The sequence below is a fragment of the Callithrix jacchus genome, chromosome 7 (genome assembly GCF_049354715.1).
Source record: "Callithrix jacchus isolate 240 chromosome 7, calJac240_pri, whole genome shotgun sequence".
Taxonomy (NCBI): domain Eukaryota; kingdom Metazoa; phylum Chordata; class Mammalia; order Primates; family Cebidae; genus Callithrix; species Callithrix jacchus.
The window spans coordinates 126,641,266-126,657,102 of NC_133508.1; the positions used below are offsets into that span (position 1 = coordinate 126,641,266).

The 15,837-nt window shown below is 39.4% G+C and overlaps 1 protein-coding gene and 1 long non-coding RNA gene across 3 annotated transcripts in view; one reads left to right on the forward strand and one right to left on the reverse strand.

Moving 5' to 3' along the window:
* The window catches only part of LOC100405506 (guanylate-binding protein 4), a 22,214-nt gene extending 15,133 nt beyond the window's left edge, over window positions 1-7,081 (reverse strand). For both annotated transcript variants that reach the window (XM_078332379.1, XM_054236500.2), the window contains exons 1-4: window positions 6,928-7,081; window positions 5,258-5,452; window positions 2,686-2,813; window positions 143-252 (exon numbers count right to left, since the gene is read on the reverse strand). In XM_078332379.1, the coding sequence (XP_078188505.1) occupies window positions 143-252; window positions 2,686-2,813; window positions 5,258-5,452; window positions 6,928-7,057 (563 nt within the window). In that variant the 5' untranslated portion in view covers window positions 7,058-7,081. The remainder of the gene's footprint in view (window positions 1-142; window positions 253-2,685; window positions 2,814-5,257; window positions 5,453-6,927) is intronic.
* Window positions 6,552-13,977, forward strand: LOC144577041 (uncharacterized). The gene is made up of 2 exons (XR_013520247.1): window positions 6,552-6,904; window positions 12,536-13,977. It is a non-coding gene; the product is annotated as an uncharacterized LOC144577041 (long non-coding RNA).
* Window positions 13,978-15,837: the final 1,860 nt, after the last annotated feature.

The window sequence follows — 15,837 nt, forward strand, 5'->3', positions numbered from 1 at the left end:
ACAAGTTTGATAAACATTCCCTTTTGCACTGTGTCTCTTCTTACTCAACCAGGACAACTGGGTCACAGCAAAGAAGACACAGTTTCAGTTTCCATTTCCCTAAACTCCATAAAACCTGGCTCTTCACTTCCCGGAAGGATACTGCAGCTGCTCCAGAGCCTGGTGGTTGATGGTGCTCATGCTGTTGTAGACAAAGCAGCTGCTTAGAAGCACAGCCAGGGTAAAGATCCACGAGTCATTCTTTGGGTTACCCTAGAAAGAATATAACGCAAAGGACTTGGAGTATTCTCTTTATTCATTCATTTGGTTGTTCATTAGCTATTTTAGCTGTACAACAGTTGAAAACTAGGATGAATAAATTTTGAAGGCAATGTTAAATTCAAACTTCATATTTAGATTTTACATTAATCCTTCTCAGGCTGTAAGTTCATTTAGCTACTAACAGAAAGGAATGATATTGTGATTAAAATTTCAATAAAGTGCCTAGAATATAATAAGTGTCAAGCAATCAGCATGCAATTATTCCACTGCATTTTGTTCTCACTCATGGCATATTAAGGTCTCAAATGCTATTCAGTTAAGTTAAAAAAACTATTCATTGTGCTTCTCACAAAATGCAGACCCATATTTGGTTTTGTGGCTATAAAGTTCTTCATGACAGTCCCTGCCCTCAAGAAGATGACTTTCTGGAGCAACAGACATACATGTCAATATACAAATTCAATCAGAAGAATAATCGCTGCTGGGGGAGTAAAACCCAAAGTTATAAAGTATAAGAAAGAAAGAAAGGAGGTACATAAATGTGAACAGTTACTCTGTGGATTCAGGAACGAGAAATGATCATGTGTGACAGGCACATGCTTGCAGCAGTTTGAAAATAGCTGCACTTCAAGAGTTGATAGAGTGTGGACTTGTGAAGAAGAAGGAATAACACAGATGGAAAGATCAAGTCAGAATTGTCAGAGCATGGTCATAAAAAGGTATTACACGTTATTTCTCTTGCTTGAAGCAGTAAGTATGCATGCTGGAGTGGAAGAGGGGGCTGGAAACAAGATTCATGGTAAGACATGAAAGGACTTTGTGTGTGTGTGAACTTCTTTTTTGTATTACACTTTAAGTTCTGGGGTGCATGCACAGAACATGCAGGTTTGTTAGATGGGTATACGGGTGCCATGGTGATTTGCTGCACCCACTACTCCCTCATCTACATTAGCTATTTCTCTTAATGTTATCCCTCCCCTATATCCCCACCCCCTGCTATTCCTCCCCTAGCTCCCCACCACCCAACAGACCCCAGTATATGATGTTCACATCCCTGTGTCCATGTGTTCTCAAATATGTGGTGTTTGGTTTCTGTTCTTGTGTCAGTTTGCTGAGAATGATCATGTCCTTGCAAAGGACATGAACTCATCCTTTTTAATGGCTGCATAGTATTCCATGGTGTAAATGTGCCACATTTTCTTTATCCAGTCTATCATTGATGGGCATTTGGGTTGGGTCCAAGTCTTTGCTATTGTGAACAGTGCCACAATAAAGATATGTGTGCATGTGTTTTTATAGTAGAACAATTTATAACCCTTTGGGTGTATACCCAATAATGGGATTGCTGGGTCAAATGGTATTTCTATTTCTAGATCCTTGAGGAATGGCCACAGTGTCTTCCACAATGGTTGAACTAGTTTACACTCCCACCAATTAGATGGTACCCAAATCACATTACAAGTTCCAAGGTCAGCGAGTAGTTCTGCTGCTGCCATCAGTCAACATTTCGATATGTTCTGATCTCTTGACAAATGCAATTAGATAAAAAGGAGTTTATTAAAACTACAGTATATTAAGAATAAATGTTTCACTTTGGTATTATACTAAGAGAGTAATTCAGACTTTTAATACTGAAATTTAAAGTTCATATTGCTAAGTCTGTGCTTCCTTACCCCCACTTCCATGCTCTTTTCCCATAATGGAAGCCAAAGATCTGCTGCTGCTACTTTCAATTTAGACTGAGACTAATTCAAATAAGGAGAATTGACGGATTGCACCTAACACTTTAAGACAAAGTAACTAAAATTATCTCACTTACAATATTCTTTGTGGGTCTAATTCATGCTGTTAACGAATTCATCTCCAAAGTTCAGGGAGTTGGACCAAAATGTTAAGGATAAAATTAATGCTTTTCTGAAAATTACTGAAATAGACTCCTTCAGTAAAGCCCTATTTTTACATGGTCCCCTCCTCCAACTCCGCATGTCTTAAATAGTAGATCCCATCAGTCCCATGGGTTATAGCTTTCTCCAAGAAGCTCTCTCTTAGTTGAATGACTGAACTAGTTTCTCACTTTTTGCATCTGTGAAACTCTGTACTGATCACACCCCATATTTCTCGTCTTCACAACTAGGCTCTTGGCCTTTACCTTGTTTAATGTCATACCTGTAGAACTCAGTACAGAGCCCTAGAATTCATCTCTTCAATATATATTTCTTAAATTATATCTTTCAACCCAGTGTTAAATAAGATCTATTCTTATATATGCCCCAGTATTTGAAATTAATAAGGAAGTTTTAGAAAACAGAATTTAGCTTCATTATTCGATTAGATTCGAGTTTACAGAAATATGTACAGAAGTTGAATGGAGATGAAAAATTAAAAGACAAGAGAACAACCATGAGCAGTGATTCTCTGCCTTACCTTTTCCACATCGCCCAGGCCCTCAGTGTCCAGAAGGACCAGGGTGTGGTCTGGCTTGGAAGGGTGGGGCACACACCACATCCAGATGCCCTTGGTTTCAGACCGCACGGTTGAGCCCAGAGGGAAGCCTGTGGGGAAGAGGAAAAATAACAAACAGTAACAGTGGATAGACCAGGATGTCCCAAGCTTACATTGGTTCAACTTGTAGGAATGTTTAAGTGGCTGGCAGGGGAAAGGGCTGTTTCCATCTCAGCCAGGACAACTAATCCCACCTTTACATGTATTAAGAATTTTCTCAAACTTGTTTTCTTTCTTGAACTTGTTTAGTAGACAGAGGTTCAGTCCCCAATGGTGCCAAGCTGCTGAGCCAAAGAGGAAGTAGGACATTAGGGGGAAGAAATGGCTGCATGGTCTTTAAAAACCGGAGCACCTAACAGAGTCATAGGCAGATGGTGTTAAAAGTCAATAAGAACCAAAAGAGAAAACTGGTATCAAAAACAATTTTTTAAAGCCTTCAAAAAATTAGAAATGAAAATTGCCACTAATATGTGAAAAGGTCCTTATTCACAGTGAAAGAAATAACATGCGAAATAAATAACGTAACAATACATTCAACATGTCAGTACAAATTAAAAGGCTTTATGTTATTGAATTTCTTGCAGGATGTAAAATTCTCAATCACTGCCAATAAGCATCTAAATTGCATTTATGTTTTGAAAAACTGGCCAGGCACAGTGGCTTACGCCTGTAATCCCAGCACTTTAGGAGGCCGAGGCGGGTGCATCACGAGGTCAAGAGATCGAGAACATCCTGGCCAACATGCTGAAACCTTGTCTCTACTAAAAAATACAAAAATTAGCTGTGCGTGGTGGCACCCACCCCAGCTACTCGGGAGGCTGAGGCAGGACACTCACTTGCTTGAACCTGGGAGCAGAGGTTGCAGTGAGTCGAGATCGTGCCACTGCACTCCAGCCTAGTGCCTGGTGACAGTGCGAGACTGTCTCAAAAAAAAAATTTTTTTTAAAGCTATTTGACTTTATCTAGAAATTTTACCTACTCTTTGATTCAGAAATTCCACTTCTGAGCATATTACACAAGGGAAGTTTTAATATATAAATATAAATGTATAAATATATAAATAGAGTATTAATAATACTCTTATTTATATATTACATTATTATATTAGATAGAGTATTTATAATAATATTCTATTTATATATTTATATCTATATATTAAATATATAGAGATATAGATATATAGATATAGATAGATAAATATACATATAGTATTAATAATACTCATTTATATATTCATTAATAACAATATTCATTAATATTTTATTAATATTCATTAATGGCAATGAATATGGTTGTCATTAATACTCTATTATTTATATCCTCTATTATTAATAATATACAATATATATAATATATATATCTTCTATTATTAATATTATTATTAATAGAGGATATAAATAATAGAGTATTAACAACAAACTTATTCATTAAAGATAAAAACTGGAAAACTACCAATGTTCAACAGGATATAAACATAAGTAACAGAGTATTAATGGATATAAATAATAGAGTATTAATGACAGTCTTAAAGATAAAAACTGGAAAAATATCAATGTTCAACAACAAATAGATATATTGTCCTTAGGTAGTGGCTACTGTCTGAGGGTATAAAAAATGGGTACACATGGTAACTGGAGAAACCTTATGCACTTCTTATTGAGCAAAGGAACAAGACATCCAAGAATACACACAATATAAATTTCTTTATGTAAAGTTTAAAAGCAGACCAAACTAAACTATTTTTCAGAATGCATATATATTACACAGAAACGTTTTTTAAAACCAAGAGTCAAAGAAATGTGCCCTGAAAACAAAAGTATTGGTGAGCTCTAAAGAAGGGATGACAGTGTGTGATTTTTGGATGTTTACGAACGTTTTATATCTTGATCTGAAGAGTGATTACCCACGTATTCACTTTATTAACTTCGCTGTACAAGTATGCTGTGCATACTCTTCTCTGTGTGTCATAGTTCACATATTAGAAAGACTAAATAGAAGGGAGTATAATTTATCAAAGTTCTGCTATGAAATGAAGCAAGAAATTGGATGGTAGCCCAATTTAAATAGAGGATACTCAAGAATTATACTGCCTGTCCTTCTTATTTTTTTTAAAACAGGGTCTATTACACTATATTTGTGTGCTATTTGAAGTGGCCAGGTACCCTACCCAAAAGTGATGAATGAGAAAGAAAGGAAATAATTGCTGGAGCTGAGCCACCGAAGAGGTGAGCGTAGATGGGATCAAGAAGACCCATGGAATGGATCTTTTGATAGGGTTCAGATGGTTCTTTACTATTGGACAAAAGAGTGATACACACACACACACACACACACACACACACACGGTTGAGATTGTAAATTTAGTGGTGAGAGAATTAGAAGTTTTCTTCACTGGGAGAAGTCATGCCCTTCTTTAGGATGACCCTAGAGGAGGTGATCAGCTATGTTATCACTGGTTCCAAGTAAATGGCTCCTGTCCCAGGGCCACACTCACCGTGGTTCTTTCCTGCAAGACGATTCATGAGATAGGATTTTCCTGTACGGTATATCCCTGCAATGGCCACCACCACCACGGGCTGTGAAATCTTGTCAAGAATCTGTAATGCCTTTGAATTTACTGTCAGCTGCTCTTTCTGGTTTTCCACTAGACAAATGGGGGCCATCATGATGGATTCAGATTCTGGGTAACCTGTAACCGAGAAGAAAACAGTCAGTGAAATACAAGATCTTGAAGTCATCTCTAAGGGCTACCCAAGGCACATACAAATCAGTTTTCTGCTTTGGGATGGTATATCAAATTTCTACATTTTGTATGTTTCTAATGGAAAAATATTTGGTTTAGCATGTCAAGGACTAGTACAGATGCTTTATGTACATTATTTATGATTCTTACAAGAACGCTAAAAATGCCCTGTCAAGGTGATGCATAAAATAGAATAGGAAAATCAAGGCACTGATGACAGAGCCCCAGGTAAAGTAAACTCTTGGAATAAGTGGGGGCAGCATGTTACATAACGGAGATGAGTGGTTAGAAAAGATTCCAGGCATTCCAGAAGAATTTGCTCTCTCATAATTTAATAAATAGTATTGAGTACCTACCATGTGCTAATAAACACCATTTTAAGTTCTCAGTATCAAGCAAGGAACAGAATTGATACAGAATCCTGCCTCTTTGAGCTCTATTGTAGTGGGCGACAGAAAATTAATAAAACAAGCAAAAAAATGTGTATATATACTAGATGATGGTATTTCTCAGGAGAAAATGAGCAGAGGGAATAGGGATATGGTGTTTTGAGATTTGAATGTATATGAAGGGTAGTCGGGGAAGGCCTGCGAAAAGACACAAAATGAAACTGATCATTGATTGATATTGATGAAGATAGATTTAGTGAATTGGTAAAAGCAGGAGCAGGCTGGATAGGGGAACAATCATGAAAGAAGAAACGAAAGATAAAGAATGCAGCTCTCTCTCAAAATACAGGACAGTTATTTGGAGTGATGATTAAAAATGCTTGGGACCCTGTTTCAAGCAGTACCTCATGTTATTCTGATGTACTTCTTGCCTGGGCTACGTATTAAAAACAGCATGATAATCAAACATGATTAAATCTTAAACTTATTTTAAACAGTTGATGAGTGAGAGTGAGTCTGAAATTCCACATAATGCTCTGTAGCATCGCTGGAATGCTAACTGTGGCTCATACAAAAATAGAGTCATCACTATTAAGGATTTAAATAGTCAGTGACAAGGATCTTCTGTTTCCCCAGTGTCCCGGCAGAGGGCAGCCGGGAAATGCTGCAGAACGGAAGAGAGAGGAAGCGACCCCATGATTCGGGGAGCAAGGACTTCAGACCCCACTCCTCCGTGACCCAAGTAAGGATCTTCGCCGCAGCTCTGGGAGGAAGCCCGAGGAGGAGCAGGGCATTCTGGAGACGCCGTCGCCCAGTCGCCGCCTGAGGACCACGTGAAGGCGCTGAGCGCCCCCGCCCCCCGCCACCGGAGCAAAGCACTCAGGGGTTCAAGCAGCAACCGACTTCCCCAAGAGGTTCCCCCGCCAGTGTGAAGTCTCAACCCTCCCCGTGTGGAGTCTGCGCTTGGGAATTCGTTGTCGATTGCTCTTTAACCCAATATATTTGAAAGGTAAAGCTTAGGAGCGAACTTACGTGGCGCGGACGCTGCAACGTGAAGAGTTGCCCTTGCTCGCCCCTTGCTCTGTCGTCCTGCGTCTGACTCCTCGGGAAACGGACTGTTTTTACAAGCCGAAAGTATAGCTGGGTTTACAGACATCCACATAAGGGTTTAGGAGAACCAAAATGGAAAGGACTTGAGTTTGGCGGGGAGTTAACCATTCATTGAGGTATTTCCTGTTTTGTCAAGACAGGAAACTAAAGAAGCTTGAAAGTGCTGGTACCTCCATACAAGGGTCCTAAAACCCGGGTTTGTCCCTCTTCCACCCAGGTTTGGCTTAGGTATCTTTCGCCTCCAAAATGAATATAGAGCAGCAGACATGAATGTTGTTTCATCTACTCCCTGTCTTTCAGGGGTAATTTTCTCAGGGAAGAAGGTTGAGTTTTTGTTTGCTTTTACTTTTTTTTACATGCTCATCTGGTTTTGTTTCTCGTCTCTTTTTAAAGTTATTTTTTCGTTAACCATAAAAAGAGTGTGTGTGTGTGTGTGTGTGTGTGTGTGTGTGTGTGTGTCGCCCAATATTATTGCCCAGATGCAGTGGTGGCAAGCAAATACTTCTCTTTCAAAGCACAAACATTTCATTGAAACTGGACTTTTTGTGAAGGACAGCAGAATGATTGGACCATACAAAGCATAATTTATAATTAAGAGTCTTACCCAGGCTAGCAGAAAAATGGACTCAGTTTCTGAAATGACTAGGCAGTTTGTCAACAGAATTTCGGAAATCTACTATCTGGAATAAATGGGTAATGATTTCCCAGTTGTGCCTATCCCTTAGATCTTCCTATTTGTTTAATGCTGTCTGATTAAATATTTGCAAATTATTAAGTCCAAAATCTTAGGCACTTAATCAGGTAAAATTACTGGTGATGATTTTGATTCAAAACTTGACATTTACTTCCTATAAGCAATATTGAAGGTGAAAATAAAGCTAAATCTAGTTTTAAATAGGACCAGTAGTACGAAATCAGGTACTTTTTTCTCTGACCCTTTGTTAATATTATTTTTTAATATTAGGAAGCCTCTCTTTAAAAAAAAAGAAAATAAAAAATACAGAGGTGATTAAATCCCGGTAAATGTTGTTTGAAATGCCTGAATTTCACCAGTGGCACTGCTTTCCAGATAATCCAACGTTACTAACATCAGATAATTATGGAAATGTCAATCAAGAAGAAATTTAGGCTAGGTGTGGTAGCTCACTCCTGCAATCCAAGCATTTTGGGAGGCCAAGGTGAACAGGTCACTTGAGTTCAGGAATTAGAAACCAGCCCAGGAAACATGGGGAAACCCCATCTCTACAATTAGTAATAATAATAAATTAGCTGGGTGTGATGGCATGTGCCTGTTACAATAGTCCCAGTTAGCCGGGAGTCCGAGATGGGAGTCTGAGCCCAGGAGGTCAAGGCTGCAATGAGCCCTGGTGATGCCACTGCACTCCAACCTGGGTAACAGAGTGAGACACTGTCCCCTGCCCTGAAAAAAGGTTATTAATTCACAAGCGTACATAGCAATGATTGCACATAGCAATATGTCTATGCACATAGAAAATGGATATAGCAATATGTCTATGTTGCACAGATAAACGTCTAGAAGTATTCACCAACCACTACCTCCCCAAAATTAGTAATTGTAGCTCAGGTGATTTTAAAAAATGTCTTTCTGAATTATATGAATTTTCAAAGACTTTTTAAAATAATAACAGAAATGCACACACATACTCTTAAGAAGGAAATGACTTTTTTTTGATACAAAGCATCTTAGTTGAAGATTTTTTGAATATTTTCCATATCAGATTTTGAGCTTCTTATTTATACGTTTTTTGAAAAATTAAAGTGCAATGTCTACATGTTTTTGTATTTTGTGGTTTAACTTTTAATTCATTTACAGGACATATCAAATAATAGTTTTTTGAAATGAGGGTGTTTTACTGGCTCATTGATTTTAGAAGGAAACTAAAGGAAATAATAGAGTTGCAGATGCTTTTAATCCCAGTGAGCCAGTCAAGGAGACAGGAAGTTATGACATTAGTAGGTCATACAGGGCAAGTGATTATGTTTTCTTTATGTACTTACTTCAGTATAGTTCAGAATAGTCAATGTCGTGCATGCGTGTGTGTGTGTGTGTGTGTGTGTGTGTGTGTGTGTGTGTTTGCAAATTGACTTCAATATACATTCTGAAGATAGTGATAAGCATATGAATGACCTAATCTGGAATGATCTCCTCAAGAAGAGGTACTCTCTTCTGTGTCAAAACCAAATTCTTGTCAACTGGCACAAAGGATGGTAAAAGTAATAACATCAATGTTGTTTAACAGAGGTGATTGGTTAGAAAAATAAGCATGAAGAAGTGTCTGGTCTTCTATAAAACACAATAAGCTGGATTGGTCATACACAACAGAAATTTACTTCTCACCTTTCTGGAGGCTGAGAAACACAAGCATGGGCAGATTGGGGGTCTGATAAGGGTATGATTTCTGGTTCATAGTTGGTGGCCTCTTGATGTGTACTCACATGGTGAAGGGCAAGGCATCTTTCGGGAACCTCTTTTATAAGGGCACTAGTGTCACCAGTTCCATTCTCATGACCTAAGTTTATTCTCACCTCCTAAATGACCCACTGTCTAATACTATTACATTGGTGATTAAATGTCAACATATACTTTGGGGTGGCGGGGAAGTGCAAACACTCAGACGACAGTAAGAATACATAAAATCAGACAAGCCTCCAGGCCTATGCCATCTGTGCAATGTTCCAGTTCAATAACTCTGCCTTTCACTCCCCACAGAGAATTTTGCCACTTGTTCTAACTTCAAGGCCATAGAGCCTCACCACATTCAACTTGGAATGAACTCTGGCTTCAAAGGAGCAGCATCCACAGGCTAAAAACACATTACATGACTATTTGCAGCTACTTGCTATTAAATGCTTGACACAGTTTAATCCAGGCCTTTTTTGGTGTCATGTAACTGAAAAACCTGGCATCAAGTTTTGGAGGATGGGGACTTATGACTTCTCTGAGTTCTAACCACAAGGGGCAGTTCACACTTTTAAAAATGATTCTGTAACACTTCAAGTTACTATTTAATTACTGATCAAAGCCAATGTACTCAGTAGTGCCCAGGAACACCACATTTTCATTGAAATTAAATAAAAGAGTATATTGGAAAGGTGAACTGAAACATTCAAATGAGAATGTGAGGCTGATCATTAAAAAAATCATCAAGAAATTCAATACAATAATTTCAAATCAAGTACTGACCTTTCTGAGGCTATTGCACTACATGGCTGCATTATTTGCTTATCCACACAGATAGACTTATAATAAGATTTTTTTTTTCTGAAAAACACTTTTCTCTTTTTTTTCTTTCCCTTTCTCTCTTCTTCTTTTTCCTTCTTTCATTTGCAATAATAGATGTCAAAGATCTGTTGCTAATTTTGATTTAGACTCAGAGTAATGTAAAATTAGGAACTATCGTACATTGCCCTTCATACTGTGAAGACAGAATATCTAAAATTATCTCACACTATTTTACATAGGCTAAGTTCATCCTTTTGGAGAAGTCAGTGAAGAGTTAATTTCCAAAGCCCTTAGACTTGCAGTAAAACCTTTATTATGTTCCTGATGTAGCTGAAGCTTTTTGGAGGTTATTTAAAGGATAACTTTACTGAAACCCTATTTCCAACGCTTATGTTTCCAAAACAATCACTCCCCTGTGCTTTAACTGATAGCTACCAGTGATTCCCCTAGTTATGGTCTAGATGTTATTTCCTCCAAGAAGTTTTATTTGGTCTGTACAACTGAGCTAGATCCCTACTTCTGTGCATCTATGGCACCCTGCACTGATCACACTGTGTATGTGTGGTCTCCCTAACTAGGCTTTAGGCTTTTACCCTGTTTACTGCCTTTCTATAGTACTTAGCACAAAGCCTTGAAATTCAGCTGCTCAGAAGTATTTCTCAATTCTATTGTTCACCCCAGTTTTAAATAAGATCTTACCTTTAATATTCCAAAGCATTTGATCATGCCAAGGAGAAAAGTTCAGGGAGACAGAACTAAAACTCATTCTTCGTGATCCGTATTTTCATTTTGCAGAAATACGCCAGATAAGTTGAATCAAGATAGTTAATTCAATGTTGAGAATCAAGAGTACAGGTCTTCATGACTCTGCCTTAACCATCTTGCATAACCCAGACCCCCAGTGTGGTTCTGCTTGGAGAGAGCCCCACATCCAGAATCCTGGGATTCAGACTTCATAGCAGAACCCACACAGAAGCCTGCTAAGGAAGAGGACAAAGCAACAAAACAGTGACAGCAGATAAGACAGACAGCCCCAGGTGTAAATTTAGTTGTAGGAATTTGAATTTTTTATAGGGAAGAATTGGTCTCCTTCTTATGATGACCATATAGTTGGTGTAATCAGGTGCATTATTGTGATTCCAAACTAATGGTCTCTGTGTCAAGACCACACTGACCATAGTTCTGACTTGCAAGATGATTCATCAAGTAGGATTTCCCTATGCATTGTAGCCCTACAATAATCGCCATCACCACAGGCTGAGATATCCTGTAAATGATCTTTACTGTTTCAGATTCACTATCAGCTGCTTTTTCTGGTTTTCCACTAAACAAGTAAGGGTTATCGTGATGAGTTCAGGTGCCATGGTAAGCTGCAAATCCAGAAGAGTATCTCAGTGGAATGAACATAAGATTCCAAAGTCATTTCGAATGGTTGTCAAGGCATGAGCATATCAGCTTCCTGCTTGTAAAGTCTATGTATCAACCTCCAAGGGAAAAGTATGTAGACTTGCACTGGCAGATTATAGAGCTCTTTCTCCATTATGTTCATTACTGTGGGTATAACTGATGATGATAATAGGGCATAATTGGTGTCTAAAGTCTCATTCTTTTATAAATAATATTCTAGCTAATGAATTCCTCTCTTTATCTATGCCTGGTGCAGATGCTTTATGTACATTATGCATTAATCCTTAAAAGAAACATAAAGTATTTCATCTGTTCTAGTAGATGAAATGATGGCAGTAAAGATATAGGCAAAATGATTGGTTACATACTTCATAGTTAGTGATTGAAGCAAGAATTGAACAGTGATCTATTTTTCTCATTATATTACTTGCTAGAAACTAACCTGTCAGAATCAACTTTCTAAAATAAACACTTTTACATATATAATAAGTGATATGGTTTGGATTTGTGTCCTCATCCATATCTCATGTCGAATTGGAAGAGGGGCCTGGCGGGAGGTGATTGGATCATAGGGGCAGATTTCCCCCTTGCTATTCTCATGATAGTCTTTGAGTTATTATGAGATCTGAAGGTTTAAAAGTGTGTGGCACTTCCCCCTTTCCTCTCGCCCTCTCTCTTGCCACCATGTGAAGAAGGTGCTTGCTTCCTCTTTGCCTTCCACTGTGATTTTAAGTTTCCTGAGACCTCCCAGTCATGCTTCCTGTTAAGCCTGTGGACCTGTGAGTCAATTAAATCTCTTTTCTTCATAAATTACCTATTCTCAAGTAATTCTTTATAGCAGTGTGAGAATGGACTAATACAGAAAATTGGTACCGACAGGTGTACGGGTATACCTGAAAATGTGGAAGTGACTCTGGAACTGGATAACAGGCAGAGGTTGGAAGAGTTTGGAGGACGACGAGGAAGACAGGAAGATGTGGGAAAGACTGAAACTTCCTAGAGCCTTACTGAATCATTTTGACCAATATGCTCATAATGATATCAACAATAAAGTCCAGGCAATGTGGTCTCAGATGGAGATGAAAAGCTTATTGGGAACTAAACTAAAAGTCACTCTTGGTATGCTTTAACAAAGAGACTGGTGCTATTTTGCCGTTGCCCTAGAGGTCATTATATATTTTATGAGCCCAATGCCATGCCCACTGTTGGCAATATGAACTACTGACACAGAGTTACAACCTTCAAATGCCGTAGAATCTGTATCAGCTGGATTTATTTCATCTATGAGTAACAGAAAAACTTAAGCAAATGGTGGTTTAAAAGCTAAAAATTATTGCCCTTTCTCATATAAGTACTAAAATAAAGAGTCTTGGGTTCTCTTTCACAAAGTTATTAGAATACTATTTCCCTCTATTTCCTGCTTCAGCCATTCTTTAACATGCCATCTCATGGTCCAAGATGGCTTGCCATCACGTAAACCTTCCATCTAGCAGAAGAAGAATGGAAGGAAGAGGCTAGTTCCCTTAAAAGGGCATCTCCTGAATACTGATCATAGAGTTACGTCTGATGGCTACCCTAAGGCAAAGAAGTCTGGAGCATTTTTTTCATGAATGGACTGCCATATACCCATGTAAAAATCAGGTTTTTCATCACAATTGAACAATAAAAAGATGGATATTGGAAGGTCAATGTCAGCTTTTTTCACAGTAGTAAACAATATCTCAAGAACTTACGGTGGAGCTTGATTCAAGATGACGCTGTAGGAGCAGTTCAGGATTACAGCTACCAGTGAAAGCTCAGATGATGAGTGGATGCCACATTTCCAGACGGATCTTTATTGCCCACAGACCAGGAGATTCCCAGGCGGAGGAGCCCCACAGGTCGCTGGCACAGCTGTTTGGCTGGCATGGCTGTTTGGCTGGCATGGCTGTTTTGGCCAGCACCACACTGCAGCGGCTATCCATACAAAATACACTGGTCTGGTTGCCGTAACTGGCAATTCGAGATCTAGAAAGGCAGATTAGCCCATTCATCTGTTTAAATGGGACTGAAACATAAAGCCAGGCCAGGAGATTCCCGGGCAGCCACATTGTTTCAGCTGGTGCAGTGGGTCACCACACAGAAAATCACACAGATCCCGGCACCTTTTCAGCAGGCGACTGGAACACCTGGGACAGAGTCAACCATTCAACTTAAAAAAAGGGGTGCTGAGGCAGGGAGCCAGGTTATCAGGCTTGGCGGGCCCCACGTGCACAAAAATAAACAAACAAACAAAAAAAATCAGCAATTGGAAACTCTCAGGGTTGAGAGTTTCATGGCAAGCACAGCTAAAACTGCGATGGCCCACCTCTGTGGGGGAGAAGTGTCCGCCATTACTGAGGCACTCCACCCCTACAGAAATAGTCTGCCATTGCTGACGCAGCCTGCCATTGCCAAGGCAACCTGCCATAACAGAGAGAGTCCACCATTACAGAGGCAGGCCAACATTGCCGAGGCAGTTCTGACCACACCCATATGAACAGGACTGCAGGGAAAAACACATGGCAGCAGGGTGGAGCCAGCAGCAGGGTGAAACTCACAGCAGCTGAGCAAAGCCTCTGCAGGCAGTAACTAGGCTGCCTCTTTGCTGGGCAGGACAGACATGAAAAGAAAAACAAAACAAAACAAAAAAAGGTATAAAAAAAAACAGATACTCATAAATAGCCCTAACTCCCCAGGACAGAGCACCTGGGGACAAAAAGGGGGTTTATGAGTTCTGCTGCAGCAGACGTAAATGTACCTGCCTAGCAGCTCTGAATGAACAACGGAGATCACAGCTTAGGACTTGAGCTCCTATAAAGTACAGTATCCTCAAGCAGCTCCCTGACCCCCGTATATACAAAGAGTCACCTCACAAAGGACTGATCAGACTGACATTTGGTGGGCATCATTCTGGGACAAACATAGCAGAAGAAGAAACTGGTAGCAACCCTTACTGTTCTGCAGTGGTGCAGGTGATCCCCAGGCAAGCAGGGCCTGGAGTGGACCTCAGCAGTCCTAAAGCAGAGGGACCAGACTGTTATAAGGAAAACTAAGAAACAGAAATAACTTCATCATCAACAATCTGGACGTCCACTCAGAGACCCAATCTGAAAATCAGCAACTACACAGACGACAGGTGGATAAATCCACAAAGATGGGAAGAACTCAGCACAAAAAGGAGAAAAACACCCAAAACCAGAACACCTCACCTCCTACAAGGGATCACAACTCCTAAACAGCAAGGGAACAAAGGTGGATGGAGAACGAGTATGAAGAAATGATGGAATCAGATTTTAGAAGGTGGGTAATGAAAAAATACCATGAGCTAAAAGAACACATTCTAAATCAATGCAAATAAACTAAGAACCTTGAAAAAAGATTTGAGGAAATGATAACAAGAATGGACAACTTAGAGAGGAATACGAGTGAATTGATGGAGCTGAAAAACACAACACGAGAACTTCGCGAAGCATGCACAAGTTTCAACAGCCAAATTGACCAAGCAGAAGAAAGGATATCAGAAGATGAAGATCAACTCAATGAAATAAAATGAGAAGGCAAGATTAGAGAAAAAAGCACAAAAAGGAATTAACAAAGTCTCCAAGAAATGTGGGACTATGTGAAGAGACCTAATCTACGTTTGATAGGTGAACCTGAATGGGACGAAGAGAATGAATCTAAGCTGGAAAATACTCTTCACGATATTACCCAGAAAAACTTTCCCAACCTCGCAAGGCAGGCCAATATTCAAGTCCGGGAAATACAGAAAACATCACAAAGATATTCCTCAAGAAGAGCAACCCCAAGGCACATAATCATCAGATTCACCAGGGTTGAAATGAAGAAGAAAAGACTAAGGGCAGCCAGAGAGAAAGGTCGGTTCACCCACAAAAGAAGCCCATCAGACTCACAGCAGATCTCTCAGCAGAAACCCTAAAAGCCAGAAGAGAGTGGGGACCAATATTCAAAATCCTTAAAGAAAAGAACTTTCAACCCAGAATTTCATATCCAGCCAAACTGAGCTTCATAAGTGAAGGAAAAATAAAATTCTTTGTGTACAAGCAAGTCCTCACAGATATTGTCACCACCAGGCCTGCTTTACAACAGCTCCTGAAAGAGGCACTACACATAGAAAGAAACAACCAGTACCAGCCATTCCA